At 41.3% G+C, this 14,177-nt stretch overlaps 1 protein-coding gene across 4 annotated transcripts in view; it reads right to left on the reverse strand.

Moving 5' to 3' along the window:
• LOC145351150 (kinesin-like protein KIF13B) overlaps positions 1 to 14,177 on the reverse strand; it is a 166,743-nt gene that overhangs the window by 41,556 nt on the left and 111,010 nt on the right. For all 4 annotated transcript variants that reach the window (XM_080200824.1, XM_080200823.1, XM_080200822.1 and 1 more), the window contains 6 exons: positions 12,140 to 12,330; positions 10,313 to 10,520; positions 9,832 to 9,994; positions 7,242 to 7,388; positions 3,397 to 3,546; positions 801 to 941 (listed from right to left, as the gene is read on the reverse strand). In XM_080200824.1, coding sequence (XP_080056950.1) covers positions 801 to 941; positions 3,397 to 3,546; positions 7,242 to 7,388; positions 9,832 to 9,994; positions 10,313 to 10,520; positions 12,140 to 12,330 — 1,000 coding nt within the window. The remainder of the gene's footprint in view (positions 1 to 800; positions 942 to 3,396; positions 3,547 to 7,241; positions 7,389 to 9,831; positions 9,995 to 10,312; positions 10,521 to 12,139; positions 12,331 to 14,177) is intronic.

A 14,177-nucleotide genomic window follows, 5' to 3' on the forward strand; every position in this document is an offset into this window, starting at 1 on the left:
TGTTAACATGAGAATTTTGCTGCAATTCGGACAGCTAAATACACCTTTGATTATCACCTACAGCTGTTCATTTTTATTACAACAGCAAACATACAAATTAAGAGTAGGCCATTTGGCTCCTCGAACCTGCTCCACCATACAATAAGATCATGCCTGATCTGACTGTTTCCTCAACTTCACGTTCCACTATCCCCAGTAACTGTTGACTCCCCTTGTTAGTCAAGAATCTATCTCCCTCTGCCTTACAAATATTCAATAACCTGGTCTCCAACACTTCCTGGGGAAGAAAATTCCAAAGACACTCAACCCTTAAGAAAATCGTTAGCACTGCTGCCTCACAGCACTACGGATCTGGGTTCGATTCCTGGCTTGGGTTACTGTCAGTGCAGAGCTTGCACATTTTCCCCATGTCTGCGTGGGTTTCCTGCAGGTGCTCCGGTTTCCTCCCACAATCCGAAAGATGTGCTGGTTAGGTGCACAGGCCATGCTAAATTCTCCCTCAGTGTACCCGAACCAGCGCCAGAGTGTGGTGTCTAGGGGATATTCACGTAACTTCATTGCAGCGTTAATGTAAGGCTCCTTGTGACACTAAAAATTGAACTTTAAAACATTGCTTCTCATCTTCATTTTAAATGGGAGACCCCTCATTTTTAAGCTGTGTCTCTTCGTTCTGATCTCGGAAATAACCAATGCTGGAAAGCTTCATGGACTAGTGTTTTCAATCAACTTCTAGACAGCAAAGTTCCATAAAGAGCATGCTGCAACAGCAGAACAAAGAACACTTTAGGAAACACACTTACTCTGCAGACTATTGTTCGCACTGTTTCTTTCTCCTGTGTTTCACTTTCATTTGGACTGTCCAACGCATCTTCTCCACCAGCAATTCGATCATTAAGATCCCCACTCGTTCGCACCACTTCCACATGGAGGCGTCCTGCAACCTAACAATCAGACCAGTAACACAGTCAGATTTAAACATTCACTCAAAATACCTCAAGATTATCTCATATCTTTGAATTTCAGGGTTTATTCACAACTCGAAAGAAAATTTCACAGACACTGCCCCAAAACACTCAAAAAAAACTCCTGAAAGAGTGAGATTCTGTTGGGCACCTGACAACGACTGGCATGGCTCTCTAGTGAACAGCACAGCTTCACCGAAAGGAAACTAGATAACAACCTTTCCGATTCTATTTAGGTACTGTATAAAAATGCCATGCATACCACAAAGGATGGTTGAATAATGTCTCAACCCAGTTATCCTTTGTGACATTGACAGACAGTGCTCTTACTATAAAGACATACTTTAACCAAAGGGCAGTGTAGTCAATGCACAGTCAACTCCACTCCATAGCTCTGAATGACAGTGTTCATTTGTAGAACAGTGAAGCCTGATTCAAACAAGTGAACAGATTGCGACATTGACTTCAGCGCCATGCACACATCTTCCCTCAAAGATGTCAGCTACCTCACAAGATCAGGGCATTTGTATTTGATTCAGTTACACAGATATCAGTCAGTCATCTGAAGGAAATAGCTTTGAAGACAGTTTCAACAAATGCAATTTCCAAACCTAGAGACAGTCATTCAGAAAAGAGAACATCTGGCTTCAAGCTAAATCCTTCACAATTAAAACATATCTTTCTATCGTACCTGCAATATAACAAAATGTTGCAGCACTTCAGAACGTTATAAAACAAGATGACACCATAGTAGTTACTAGGTCACATTTAGTCAACTTTTAAGGAGCGTTTTAAAAGATGAAAGTAAGATACAGAAGTGGTACAGAGAAAAACTTTCAGAGCTCGAGTCTCAGGTAATGGTGGTCAAAAATCAAGAATGCCCAAGAGGCCAGAAATAGATGACTGCCGATATCTCAGAGGGTAGTGGAGCTGAAGGAGATTAGAGATAGGGAGGATCAATGCCATGGAGGAATGTAAAAACAAGGGTGACTATTGCCTGACCAGAAGTTAATATAGGTCAATAAGCACTGGGGTTCCTGGGGAATGGACCATGGCACTAATTAAAGTGGGCAGCAGCATTGTGGATCACCTCAAATAAGGAAGGTAGAATGTGACACACCAGCCAGGAGGAAATAGGCAGTCTTATGGATGGTGCGCGTATATAGTTAGAAGTTCACCACAGGGTTGACTATGATACCAAGGTTGCAAACATTTTGGCTGAGTTTCAGTATGTTGCCACAGTAAGAAGTCTCACAACACTCGGTTAAAGTCCAACGGGTTTATTTGGTAGCACTAGTTTCCATCCCAGTCCAACAGCAGCATCTCCACATCAAGTCTGTTGCCAGGAAAAGGGATGAAGTCAATATCTAGGTAACAGAGCTTGGAGTGGCGACCAAAAACAATAACTTTAGTCTTCCCATTATTTAATTAAACATGGTCCTTCCTTTACTGAATAGTTATTTGACAAAATATTTAAAACTTAAAGCAGAATTGCACAGAATTTCCACAGGATTCTAAATCTAACAACTGAACATATTTACAGAAACAGTCAGGAAAATCTACAAATGCTGAAAATTTGAAATTAATATTTAAGTGCAGTAAATACATACTAGATCAGTCACAATCTGAACGGAAAAGATGCTCAACATTTTGGGTGCCAATCTACAGCCTGACAAAGAACATTTATCTGAAAAACAAGCTTATGTTTTCAAGTCCCAATTGACCTCTTGTGCATCGTCAGCTGGTTTCTACCTTTATTCCATAGATTATTGCCTTTTTAAATTGATCCTTTCTCCAAAACATCAATGGAAACCTTGATGCAAAAGAGACACAGTTGTGGAGAACATGTCACAATTCTGAATAGCAATCAAAATGGCAAAAGGGTCGCCCTGAGGGACTCACTTTCAAGACTATTCAATCTGTACAGCCACTTCAGAGCCAATTTAATAGCTAATGCTGGTGCCTACTTGACTGTGAGCAGAGCTCTCACTCTCCACAGTGATGATATAATAAACAGCAAATTAAAAGAAACACACAACCTAGGGACATTATAATGCATAAACATTAAAACCCAGATATACTGTTTGTCATGATTTGCTCTAAGACTTACACTGAGCTTTAACAAGAAACGACATGCCTAGATATTGGAAAATTTCAATGAACAGATTTTTGTCAAGTCAAAGAGAAAAAAAGGAATACAGCAATGTCTCACCAAGTAGGTAATTCCTTGCATTTAATTTGAGGATCTCACTTTAAGGTTTTGTTACGTTTAATTTAAAATTAAGGTCCCAAAGGTGAAAGGATAATTGTCCAATACATTGTAACTCCCAGGGCTCCTATCCCCTTATTACTTTAAGCACAATACAAGAGAGGGAACACTGACTAAAACAGCCTTTCAATTGCTATCAATGGAGAGCACTGGTTTGTCACATACCTCTCCCTTCTGGTTAATGATGGGTACTGCATACTGCAATTTCACATCATAAAAGAGCAACTCTAAAAAAACATTTGCAACCCCAATCAGGCTGTGGTTTTCCTGTTCATCAAAGAATGGATCCGCTCGCTTGAAGTAAGATCTCATCATCTGCAAAAAAAATCCAACAACACAAATTAGCAAAGCCAAATCCTGCCAGCGAATTATCAGAATATGATCGGTCATCTCAATTATACAATTAAATCCAGAATTACTGAAGCAATGCTTGAATAACAGTTAAAACAAAGATAAAGTAGGAATTGTTTACAAGCTGAGATAAAACAGAAAACGCCTTGCATATGCAGGTCGGTCAGTATCTTAGGGATAACATTTCAGAAGAGATCTTAACTGAATTCCGCATTTCTAGCATCCTCTGTGTTCTACAGCAGTAACAAAACTAACAAAAATCAATTACCTTCCATGTGTAACATGATGGCATCTAACCCTCAGATCACCACTTAAGAGAAATTCTAGTTTACAACTAACTGTAACAGGTTTATGGTTTTAAACGGAAAACAACTGCCTTAGGCACACAAAATTAGTATGTAAAATGGTTGCAGTATGTGTAGATAAAGAATCATAAACTAAAGATAAGCGGGCAGTCCAAAATCCAAATTAAATGCAATGAAGTAGCAGCGCAGATTACAGCCTGTAGCAAATAGATGAGAGATCTTATGCGCAATTACCAAACCCCAGGGTGATATGGAAGGAAAACAGTTTGAAATCTCAGTTTTTTTTTCCTCAGGCTAGGTAGTGCAAAAAGTAAATTCATCCGAAGTTGGTGCCCAACATCTCAAAAGCATTTTAAAAGCAGTAATGTGTGTATGTCACCCAAATGCTCTTCTTACCAGGTTAACTTTCATGGGACAAAGAGGAAATAACATTTTTATTTCAGTTTATTAGCTTGATTCAATTGGTGATACTCTCACCTCTAAATCAAGTGGTTACAGATTCAAACTCCATGGCACAAACTGAGCAAACAAATATCAAAGGTTGCTCTCATATGTTAAGATCAGTACATTACTAAGGGAATGCCTAATCATCAAAGGAAAGTTTGGATGAGACATTAAAATCACTTGGTATCGTTAATAAATGAGATTTAGAATGAAAATGTAATCATCACACAGATGTGCTTTGTTTTTATGGATGTTTAGGAGACTCTGATTTGGAATTAAAATACCCCATGCAGATCATCGAAACTTTTGAATTGTAGATAACCTTATAGATCTCACAGTCCGATTACTTTTTACGAGCACAATCCTGCAAAAAGCCACTCCCGTAAAAGGAATGCAATAGAGTGGTACAGATGACTTAGGAATGCAGTAGGATAGTATAAACTATCTTTCTTCAAATAGGTCCACGAATGTTATCACTTGAGGTTGTTTGTTTATGCAATTTTCCTTCACTATAATGAAACTTTGTAGAATCTCTTGCACAATAGACATTTTGCATTAATTCAGTCAGCAGTATTGTGAAATGTACATTTAAAGAAATAAGGAAGGATATCTGAGAGAGAGTACTGTGTGTGGGCTATTTCACTCAAGGTCTCCAGCAAAAACTGAAAAGAGTAGATAGTGCAACACCATAACTGAAGTATCTTGGACAACTTTTCTTCAAGGACCACCACCACCAACAGGTTCATCTTTATCTTGTCAATTGTGGGATCTTGTAATGAGCAAACTGATTGCCACATTTGCCTGTAACAATCACTGCAATTAGAAACGATTTCATTCCACATGAAACACTTTGGGATGTTTCTGCAAGGCGCAATAAGGTGCTATGCAATTCATGATGTATTTTATTTCAACAGAAGATTTTTCAGCTTTAACAATGGGATACCAGACTCAAGGAGTTAAATGGCCACGCCCTACATTTACAAGAAAGTCTAGCAAAGCTTCCAATATAGAGACAAAACTATTACTATAACCCAGTTTGGTTTATGAACAAATATCATCACTCCATTTCACTGAGAGGTTTAGAGTAATCTATAAACAGCTCCCAGTCTTACCATGGACCCAAACATTTCAGGGTGATATCAAGAGCATCAAAACCACCATCACAGGTTTAAAATTTTCCAGAAAAGACAATGTCCTAGTGGTATTATTGCAAGATTATTAAGCCAGAGACTCAGTTAATGTTCTGGGGACCAGGGTTCAAATCCTGTCATGGCAGGTGGTAGAACTTGAATCAATAAAAAAAATCTGGAGTTAAGAATCTACCATAAAACCATTGTTGATTTTGGAAAAACCTTTCTGGTTCACTAATGTCCTTGAGGAAAGGAAATCTGCCATCCTTATTTGGTCTGGCCTACATGTGACTCCAGGCCCACAGCAATGTGGTTGACTCTCAACTGCTCTCAGGCCACTAGGGATGGGCAATAAATGCTGGCCAATCAGCAACGCCCATGTCCCACAAATGAAGAGAGAAAAAAAGACCACCAGGTATTAATATCTTCCTATTAACATGGCTTTATTACTTATGGACATTTCTAAGCAACCAAACAGTTATTAAATTGGGTTTATGAGTATTACAAGAATTCATTTAAAAAGTTGTCACTCTTAGAACTTTTCCAATGTGGAGGAAGTGCCAGTGAAGTAATTTAGTGATGATAGTACTGGATGAGTAATCCAGAGGTGAGCAGTTAAAATCCCATAATGGAAAACAGTGAAACTGAATTCAACACATTTAAGTACTTTGTGAGCTAGCTTCAGGGAAAAGGTGCTGGATTGTTTTTCGTAACAACTGGTTCACTATTTGTCTGCCTGGAAGACAACCTGTCATCCTTGCTTGGTCTGGTGTATGTGATTCCAGTTTCATATTAGGCATTAGATTTTCATGTCCTCAGGGCTGTTAATAATGCCTTGCCAGTTTTAAACAAAGTTTTTTTTTAAATGAAACTTTTACTCTTCCTATTGCATTGTTTGATCTTTTAGTACCACACACCAGATCACTGACTTTCAAGACAATCCAAATTAGATTCCTCCAGGACAGCCTGGGAGTGAGTAATCTCTTCTTCCAGGTTCCACCCCGTGGACTCAGCATCTCCTCATTTGTAGCATGGGTGTGAAGAAGAGAACAGTAGGGGCCTGAATCGACCACTCAGGTTATACCTGAATGTGTGCAAGGGCATTGAAACATAGTAAACAGAAGTAGTTGATCATTTGGTCTATCAGACTTGCTCCACTATTCATTTTGATCATGGCTGATCATCAAATTCACTATCCCGATTTCCCCCCCCCTCCCCTTATCCCTTGATCCCTTTATCCCCAAGAGCAATATCTCAGTTCTTCTTGAAATCACACAATGTTTTGATGTTAACTACTTTCCACACATTCACCACCCTCTGAGTGAAGAAATTTCTCCTTATCTCAGTCCTAAAATGTTTTCCCCTTATCCTCAAACAATGACCCCACCACTGGGAACATTCTTTCTGAATCTCCCTCGTCTAATTCTGTTAGTTTTCTAAATGTGACATCATCACATTGTGTAAAAGAGATTCCTTTTACACAATGTCAATGCTTCAGTGATTGAGAAATCAGATGTACTCAATCAAGCACATAAAGGAGTAGGTGCTTCTCAATGGCTGGCCAGCATAACATTAGAGAGGCAAACAGTGCCTGTTAATTCAAGAGGGTATATAATACTGATATATGTCAAAGTTTGAGGGATATGGGAGATTGAGGGATAATGGACAGTATAATTCATCTGCAGCACCTTTAAACTTTGGATTTGGCTGATAAGGTGGATTCCCATGTTCCCAAATCTAACAATGTATTTTTTAAAAAATGCACAAATCTTCTACTTACAGGATTGTCCTCATCACAGTCTTTCCATTCCTGGTAAAGTTCACGCATGTCAATTAATCGGTTTTCCAGTTTCTCTAGTGACCAGATCTGCTTGCCTTTACTTTTCCTTCGTACCTGGACAGCTGGTTCACTGAGAACAGAGTCACGCTGTTGGAATGAAAGCAAGTGAATGAAGTGGCTGCCGACCCAAAAATTATCCAAAATATCCCAGGCATACGGAAATAAAACAGGCAATCTTCCTCCCTTTCACATATGTAAGCTTAGCTTCAGGAATAACAACTAGGAATTCTGTTCTTATTTACCAGGGTAAACATCTGTCCAGAAGAGTGACTCAAATACTGGAAGTGCTATATGGGGCACCAAGTCCTTATGAGGAGGGCTTGCCAAAGTCAGTGAATTCAGGTGCCAGAAGAGTCAATTCAACTTCAAATCTAGAAAGATGCCAAGACTGAAATCTTGTGTTTTATATGTAAGCGGTAATAGGGATGGAATATTTCTTTTGTGGGCAAGATGGCTCTAAAATTCTGACGTAAGGTCAAAGATATGAAACATTAACACGGTTTCTCTCTCCAGGGATGCTACCTGGTCTGTTTAGCAGTTCCAGCATCTTCAGCTTTTATTTCATAAGATAAAGGACATAAATACACAGCTTCAAATGATACATATTGGAAACAAGTCAATGGTTATTGCTGGGAGATCTGAAATCTGATACTTTTCCTCACTGTGTTTGTTCTAATAGATGTAAAACATTTAGTTGTCTTTTCCCAAATCTCTTAAGTGCTTAGGAAATTGCTCAATCTATTCTTCTACTGAGCATACATTTAATAGCAGATACCTTACAGGAACAACCAAAACTAATTAAAAGATTGCTCCACCTTCAGTCAATGATGACACCATTCACAAACAAGTTACCAAAGCAGAGATTAATTCCAATGTTCTGCAGTCATTCATGGGCGCAACAGGTGTGTGCAGTAAGAATCAATACTAAAGAACGTTTACACAGTGTATAAATAGTTACACAGTAGCACAGTGGTTAGCACTGCTGCTTCAAGCTCCAGGGACCTGGGTTCAATTCCCGGCATGGTCACTGTCCGTGTAGAGTTTGCACATTCTCCTTGTGTTTGCATGGGTTTCCTCTGGGTGCTCCAGTTTTCTCTCACAGTCCAAAGATGTGTGGGGTAGGTTGACTGGCCATGCTAAAATTGCCCCTTAGTGTCCTGAGATGTGTCGGTTAGAGGGATTAGCAGGTGAATATGTAAAGAAATGGTGGTAGGGCCTGGGTGGGATTGTGGTCGATGCAGACTCAATGGGCCGAATGGTCTCTTTCTGCACTACAGGGTTTCTATGATTCTGATAGCTCATTTCAGATGTAAAACACTGCTGTTATGTCTATCTTGGCCCCAATTTCCTGAAAATGATTTGATTCACATTGTAAAGGTGGATTTCAAGCTGTGAGGCTAGTTGCAAGATCTTTGAGAACTTTTAAATTTGATAGTTCAGTACTAAATAGGCAACTTCCTAACAAATGAGAATAAAAAGGTGTGATGCAGGAAATGGAAATGACATCACTAAGAGAAGACTCCCCTCAAGGCTGCAGTTAAAGAAGGTTAATAAGCTAACTTGGGGAGACTTTCTAACCACGTCCTCCTAACTTTCCCAAGCCAACACACTTGGCACTCAATCCAAAAACTCTGCCTTATCTACCACCTAAACTTCCAACTCCTGGCTTTTCTTCTGTCCTGACATCTCCATTGCTGATGCTCAGTGGTTGCTCATCAGTCATCAAGGACTTTATTTTCATCACATCACTTGCCATCTGCTAATTAGCTTTTCCCCATAGGAGTTGTCAACTGTGCTCCCTTGTGCCAGAGGACACATAAACAAATTATTATTTTTTCAGTGCCAGACCACGGTTGAAAAGCACTAAGCACTGCAGTGCCTCTACTGACTCAAACTGCTCCAGCATTCTAGGAGCACTTTGCAGGATTAAGATAATTCAAGGCTCCTTTTCTCCAGAACAAACTGCCTCCACAAGTCCCCTTTCCCATTCTCTTTAACAAAACCAACCGCAGAGCATGAAGACCATCCATGCAACTTTTCCTTTTATACGAGCTCCTGGGACGTAGTACATAAAACTATTGCAAAACAAAGCAGAACATGGGACAGCACAGTGGCACTCCTGCCTCACAGCACCAGGAATCCAGGTTCAATTCCTGATTTGGGTCACTGTCAATGTGGAGTTTGCATATTCTCCTTCTTTCTGCATGGGTTTCCTCCTGGTGCTTCAGTTTCCGCCCACAGATGTGCAGGTTAGGTTCACTGGCCATGATAAATTGCCGCTTAGTGTTAGGGGGATTAGCAGAGTAAGGGTGTGGGGTTATGGGAATAGGATCTGGGTAGGATTGTGGTCAGTGCACTTGATGGGCTGAATGGCCTTCTTCTGCACTGTAGGGATTCTATAACATGAGGTGCTGCATTGAACCGCAGGGTACATTCAAGCTCACCAGTACTTGGATGGCAAGAAAATTTTTAAAAATTCCAAATAACTACCAAATTTCGACCAAAGAAATTGAAATATATCAAATTTTACCTTTCGATTAGCATCAAGGCTGGAGGCTGGAATCTGCAGAGTCACCTGATACTCAGTCTTTTTCTCCATCTCTTCAGCAATATAATTTGCTTCATGAACATAATGATTTGCCTTGGCAATCTGCTCTTGCAACTTCATGAGACTGTGGTTTAGCATTGCCTCTCTGCAATGATCACAGAACCATTGTAAAAAGCATAACACCAACCCCAAACAAATCTAGAACACCACTGTTATCATCACAAGATGCAGAATGCAAAGTTCTGCAAAACTGCCAATAGCCAGGCAATTGATTTTGATGCTTTGCTCTATCTTTGCATAACCACAAATGGGTCTGAACTCAGGAAGGATGACAGGAGCTACAAATTTATCTAAGAGTTGCAAATCAGCAGCTTCATGAGACAAGGGAGAAACCATTTCCTGAACCTCCACCACCCCCAGAATTCTTCTATAATGAAACATGCAGAACATGTCAATGACTTACCTCTCCTCTGTCCACTGACGAAGTCGCTGTTGAGTACTGGGGGAGCCAAATGAGAGGCGCTCCATACTGCGGTAATGTTTCTCTGGGGACAAACGTCTACGTAGCTGCTCCAGTTCTCGTTCGTACATCAGGCGCTGCTGTTCAAGCGCAGAGCGCTTCTCCTCCTCATGTTGGCGTTCCAACCTCTGCAGCACTGACTGCATTGCATCTAACAATACAATAAGTCATACTATCATTTCAATGCACAAAATCCTGCTGTCTCTGGTTTGCATTGCTCCAATTCCTTTTAGGAGTAGGTAAGGAGTACATTTCACACAAGGTGTGCGGCAGAAGTGTTGGATATGAAACTCATTTCCTTTAATTCTTCAAAGATAATTTCTTTCCGAATCTAACCAAGCAATCACCTCGTCCTCCCAAAAGCAAAATATTCTAGGTGCTGGAAATACTCCGCAGGTCTGACAATATCCGAGTGTTAAAGTTTCAAATCAACTACCTTGCATTAGAACTTGACCACCTAATTGAAACGTCAACTCTGTTTCTCTCTCTCTCAAATACTGCTAGATCTGCTGAGCATTCTTGACACTGATGCTTTACCCTCAGGCCTTTGTACATCTTCTAATCCCAGTACTTCAATCACCTGCCTTGCATATTGTCTACCAGAATGTTTTCTGGGAAATAGCTCTGAATTGTCTGTTAACACCAATATTCTTCCCTCAAGAGATAACTCAACTGTGGCCAACTAACAGCTTATCATGTTAGTTGGATTATACTTGCTTTTACTTCTGTGCCTATGATATTACTGGATCGTATATTTGCAGATTATCAAAAATTTCAATCCCAATTCATTCCAGGTACACAGTCAAAGTTCCTACATTTCAACATTTATGGCCCTATTTCCACATCTTTTCATTCATAAGACACAGGAGCAGAATTAGGCTACTTGGCCCATCAAGTCTGCTCCACCATTCAATCATGGCTGATACTTTTCTCATCCCCATTCTCTTGCCTTTTTCCCACAACCCCTGACCTCCTTATTAATCAAGAACCTACCTATCCCTGTCTTAAAGCCAGTCAATGACCTCGCCTCCACAGCCTTCTGCGGCAAGGAGTTCCAGATTCACCATTCTCTGACTGAAGAAATTCCTCACGAAACTCAGTTTCTTCAATGTTAAAAACTCATCTTCCTTCCCATAAAACCTAAGTAAATCAAGAAATTGAACACTCTCTCCAAATTCAGATTTTCCAAAACATCACTAACATTTCCTCAGTCCAAGCTGCATTTAACAGCTGCATCTTAACACAATCCTACAATGCAGGAAGCGGCCCTTTGGCCCAAGTTGGCACTGACCACAATTCTACCCAGGCCTTTCCCCATAGCCCCATGCATTTACCCTAGTTAGTCCTTCTGTCACTAAGGGGCAATTTAACATGGCCAATCCACCTAGCCCGCACATCTTTGGACTGTGGGAGGAAACCCCACACAGACAGGGGGAGAATGTGTAAACTCTACACAAACAGTGACCCAAGCCAGGAATCAAATCCAGGCCCTGGTGCTGTGAGGCAGCAGTGCTAACCCCTGTGCCACCCACTGCTGCAATCTATTCGACATGAACCTTCAGGATCCTCCCAAATTTGAGTGCATTGGATAAGTGGTTATTGCAACCCACAAGTTAGAAACGTGATCCGACGGGACAAAAAAACGTTCTGAGGTTGTGAAAGATGCTAGAAAATGCAAATCTTTCATTCTTAAAGTAATGTTATCAGAGCTAAATTGATACTTCAGGGCAAAAGGTACAATCAAATCATCAAATAGCTGCTCCTTCTTACCATTGTTTCCAAGAGCCTTCATAGTGACCTCCATCTGTGCAAACTCATAGCTGTAATTGCTTTCACTGGAACCCTCACTGGCACTATCTCCATCTCCATCCAGTTGCTCACTGCTAGAACTTTGCTTCATGGGACTCTCCTGTCTGTCCTCCTCCTGCACGGTTTTCTGTTTGGTTTTTGGCAAATTAATTCTGTTAAGGAAAATAAAAATTTCAAAGTTGCTTCATGTGGAGTGGAATTAGAAGAGAGTTCAGAAATTTGTACTCCAAATATGTTGGACTGGCAGCTGTTGCCTATTCTCCTGTCACAAATAAATCCAGAAACTACAGTCGAAACTCCTCCTCCTCATTTGTAATTCAGGACATGCTATCTCTGGGTAAACCTCAGCCCCTCCCAAGTCTGAATCCTGGAGAACGCAGTCAAACAGGTTTCACAGGATTTGGAATAAGCAATGAACACCCTTACCCATTATCTTTGATGTGGAGTTGCCACTGTTGGACTGGGGTAGGCACAGTAAGTAGTCTCACAACACCAGGTTAAAGTCCAGCAGGTTTATTTGGTAGGATGAACTTTCAGAACATTGCCCCTTCATCAGGTATGTGAAGAGTTGGATTCACAAACAGGGCATATATAGACAAACTGAATTACAAGATAATGGTTGGAATGCAAGCCTTAACAGGTAATCAAGTCTTTACAGTGCAGACAATGTGAGTGAGGAGAGGGTTAAGCACAGGTTAAAGAGGTGTGAAGTGTCTCCAGCCAGGACAGTTAATGAGATTTTGCAAGTCCAGGCAAGTTGTGGGGGTTACAGATAGTGTGACAATGAACTCAAAATCCCTGTTGAGGCCGTCTTCGAGTGCGGAACTTGGCTATCAGTCTCTGCTCAGTGATTCTGCATTGTCTGGATCTGTGTCATGAAGGCTGCCTTGGAGCAATTGAACCAGGAACACTCCTTGTCATCATGAATGTCTCGGAACTCTACACCAGCACCTACTACAACGACGGCATTACTGCAACTGCCTCAGTACTTGACAACAGCCAATCTCCGGATGCAATTCTACAACTCATTTGCTTCATCCTGGACCACAATGTCTTCATCTTAAGAACATAAGAACATAAGAAATAGGAGCAGGAGTAGGCCATCTAGCCCTTCGAGCCTGCCCCGCCATTCAATAAGATCATGGCTGATCTGTTGTGGCTCAGTTCCACTTTCCCGCCCTCTCCCCATAACCCTTAATCCCCTCTCTTAGCAAGAACCCATCAACCCGCTTCTTAAAAATATTTAGCGAGGCAGCCTCCACCACTTCAACGGGCAGAGAATTCCAGAGATTCACCACCCTTTGAGTGAAGAAGTTCCTCCTCAACTCCGTTCTAAACCGCCTCCCCTTTATCTTGAGGCTGTGCCCCCTAGTCCTACTGTCTTTTTTGAGCGGGAAGAGTCTCTCCACCTCTATCCTATCCATCCCATTCATCATCTTATACGTCTCAATGAGATCTCCCCTCATTCTTCTAAACTCTAACGAGTATAAGCCTAGTTTATTCAGCCTCTCCTCATAGCTCAATCCCCTCAACTCCGGTATCAGCCTAGTAAACCTCCTCTGCACTCCCTCCAGGGCCAAAATATCCTTGCGCAGGTGCGGCGCCCAAAACTGCACACAGTACTCCAGCTGCGGCCTCACCAATGCCCTATACAGCTGCAGCAAGACCTCCCTACTTTTATATTCAATCCCCCTCGCTATGAAGGCCAGCATCCCATTTGCCTTCCTGACCACCTGCTGCACCTGCAAGCTGGGTTTTTGCGACTCATGCACAAGGACCCCGAGGTCCCTCTGCACCGTCGCCTGCTGCAGTTTTTCGCCACGTAAGTAATAGTCCTTCCTACCATTCTTCCTACCAAAGTGGACCACCTGACACTTGCCAACATTAAATTCCATTTGCCATTTCCTGGCCCATTCGCCCAGCCTATCTAGATCCTTCTGCAGACTCTCCACACCCTCTGCACAATTTGCCTTTCCCCCAATCTTGGTGTCATCAGCAA

Source organism: Carcharhinus amblyrhynchos, chromosome 12 (assembly GCF_965287045.1).
Source record: "Carcharhinus amblyrhynchos chromosome 12, sCarAmb.v2.hapA, whole genome shotgun sequence".
NCBI classification, from domain to species: Eukaryota; Metazoa; Chordata; class Chondrichthyes; order Carcharhiniformes; family Carcharhinidae; genus Carcharhinus; species Carcharhinus amblyrhynchos.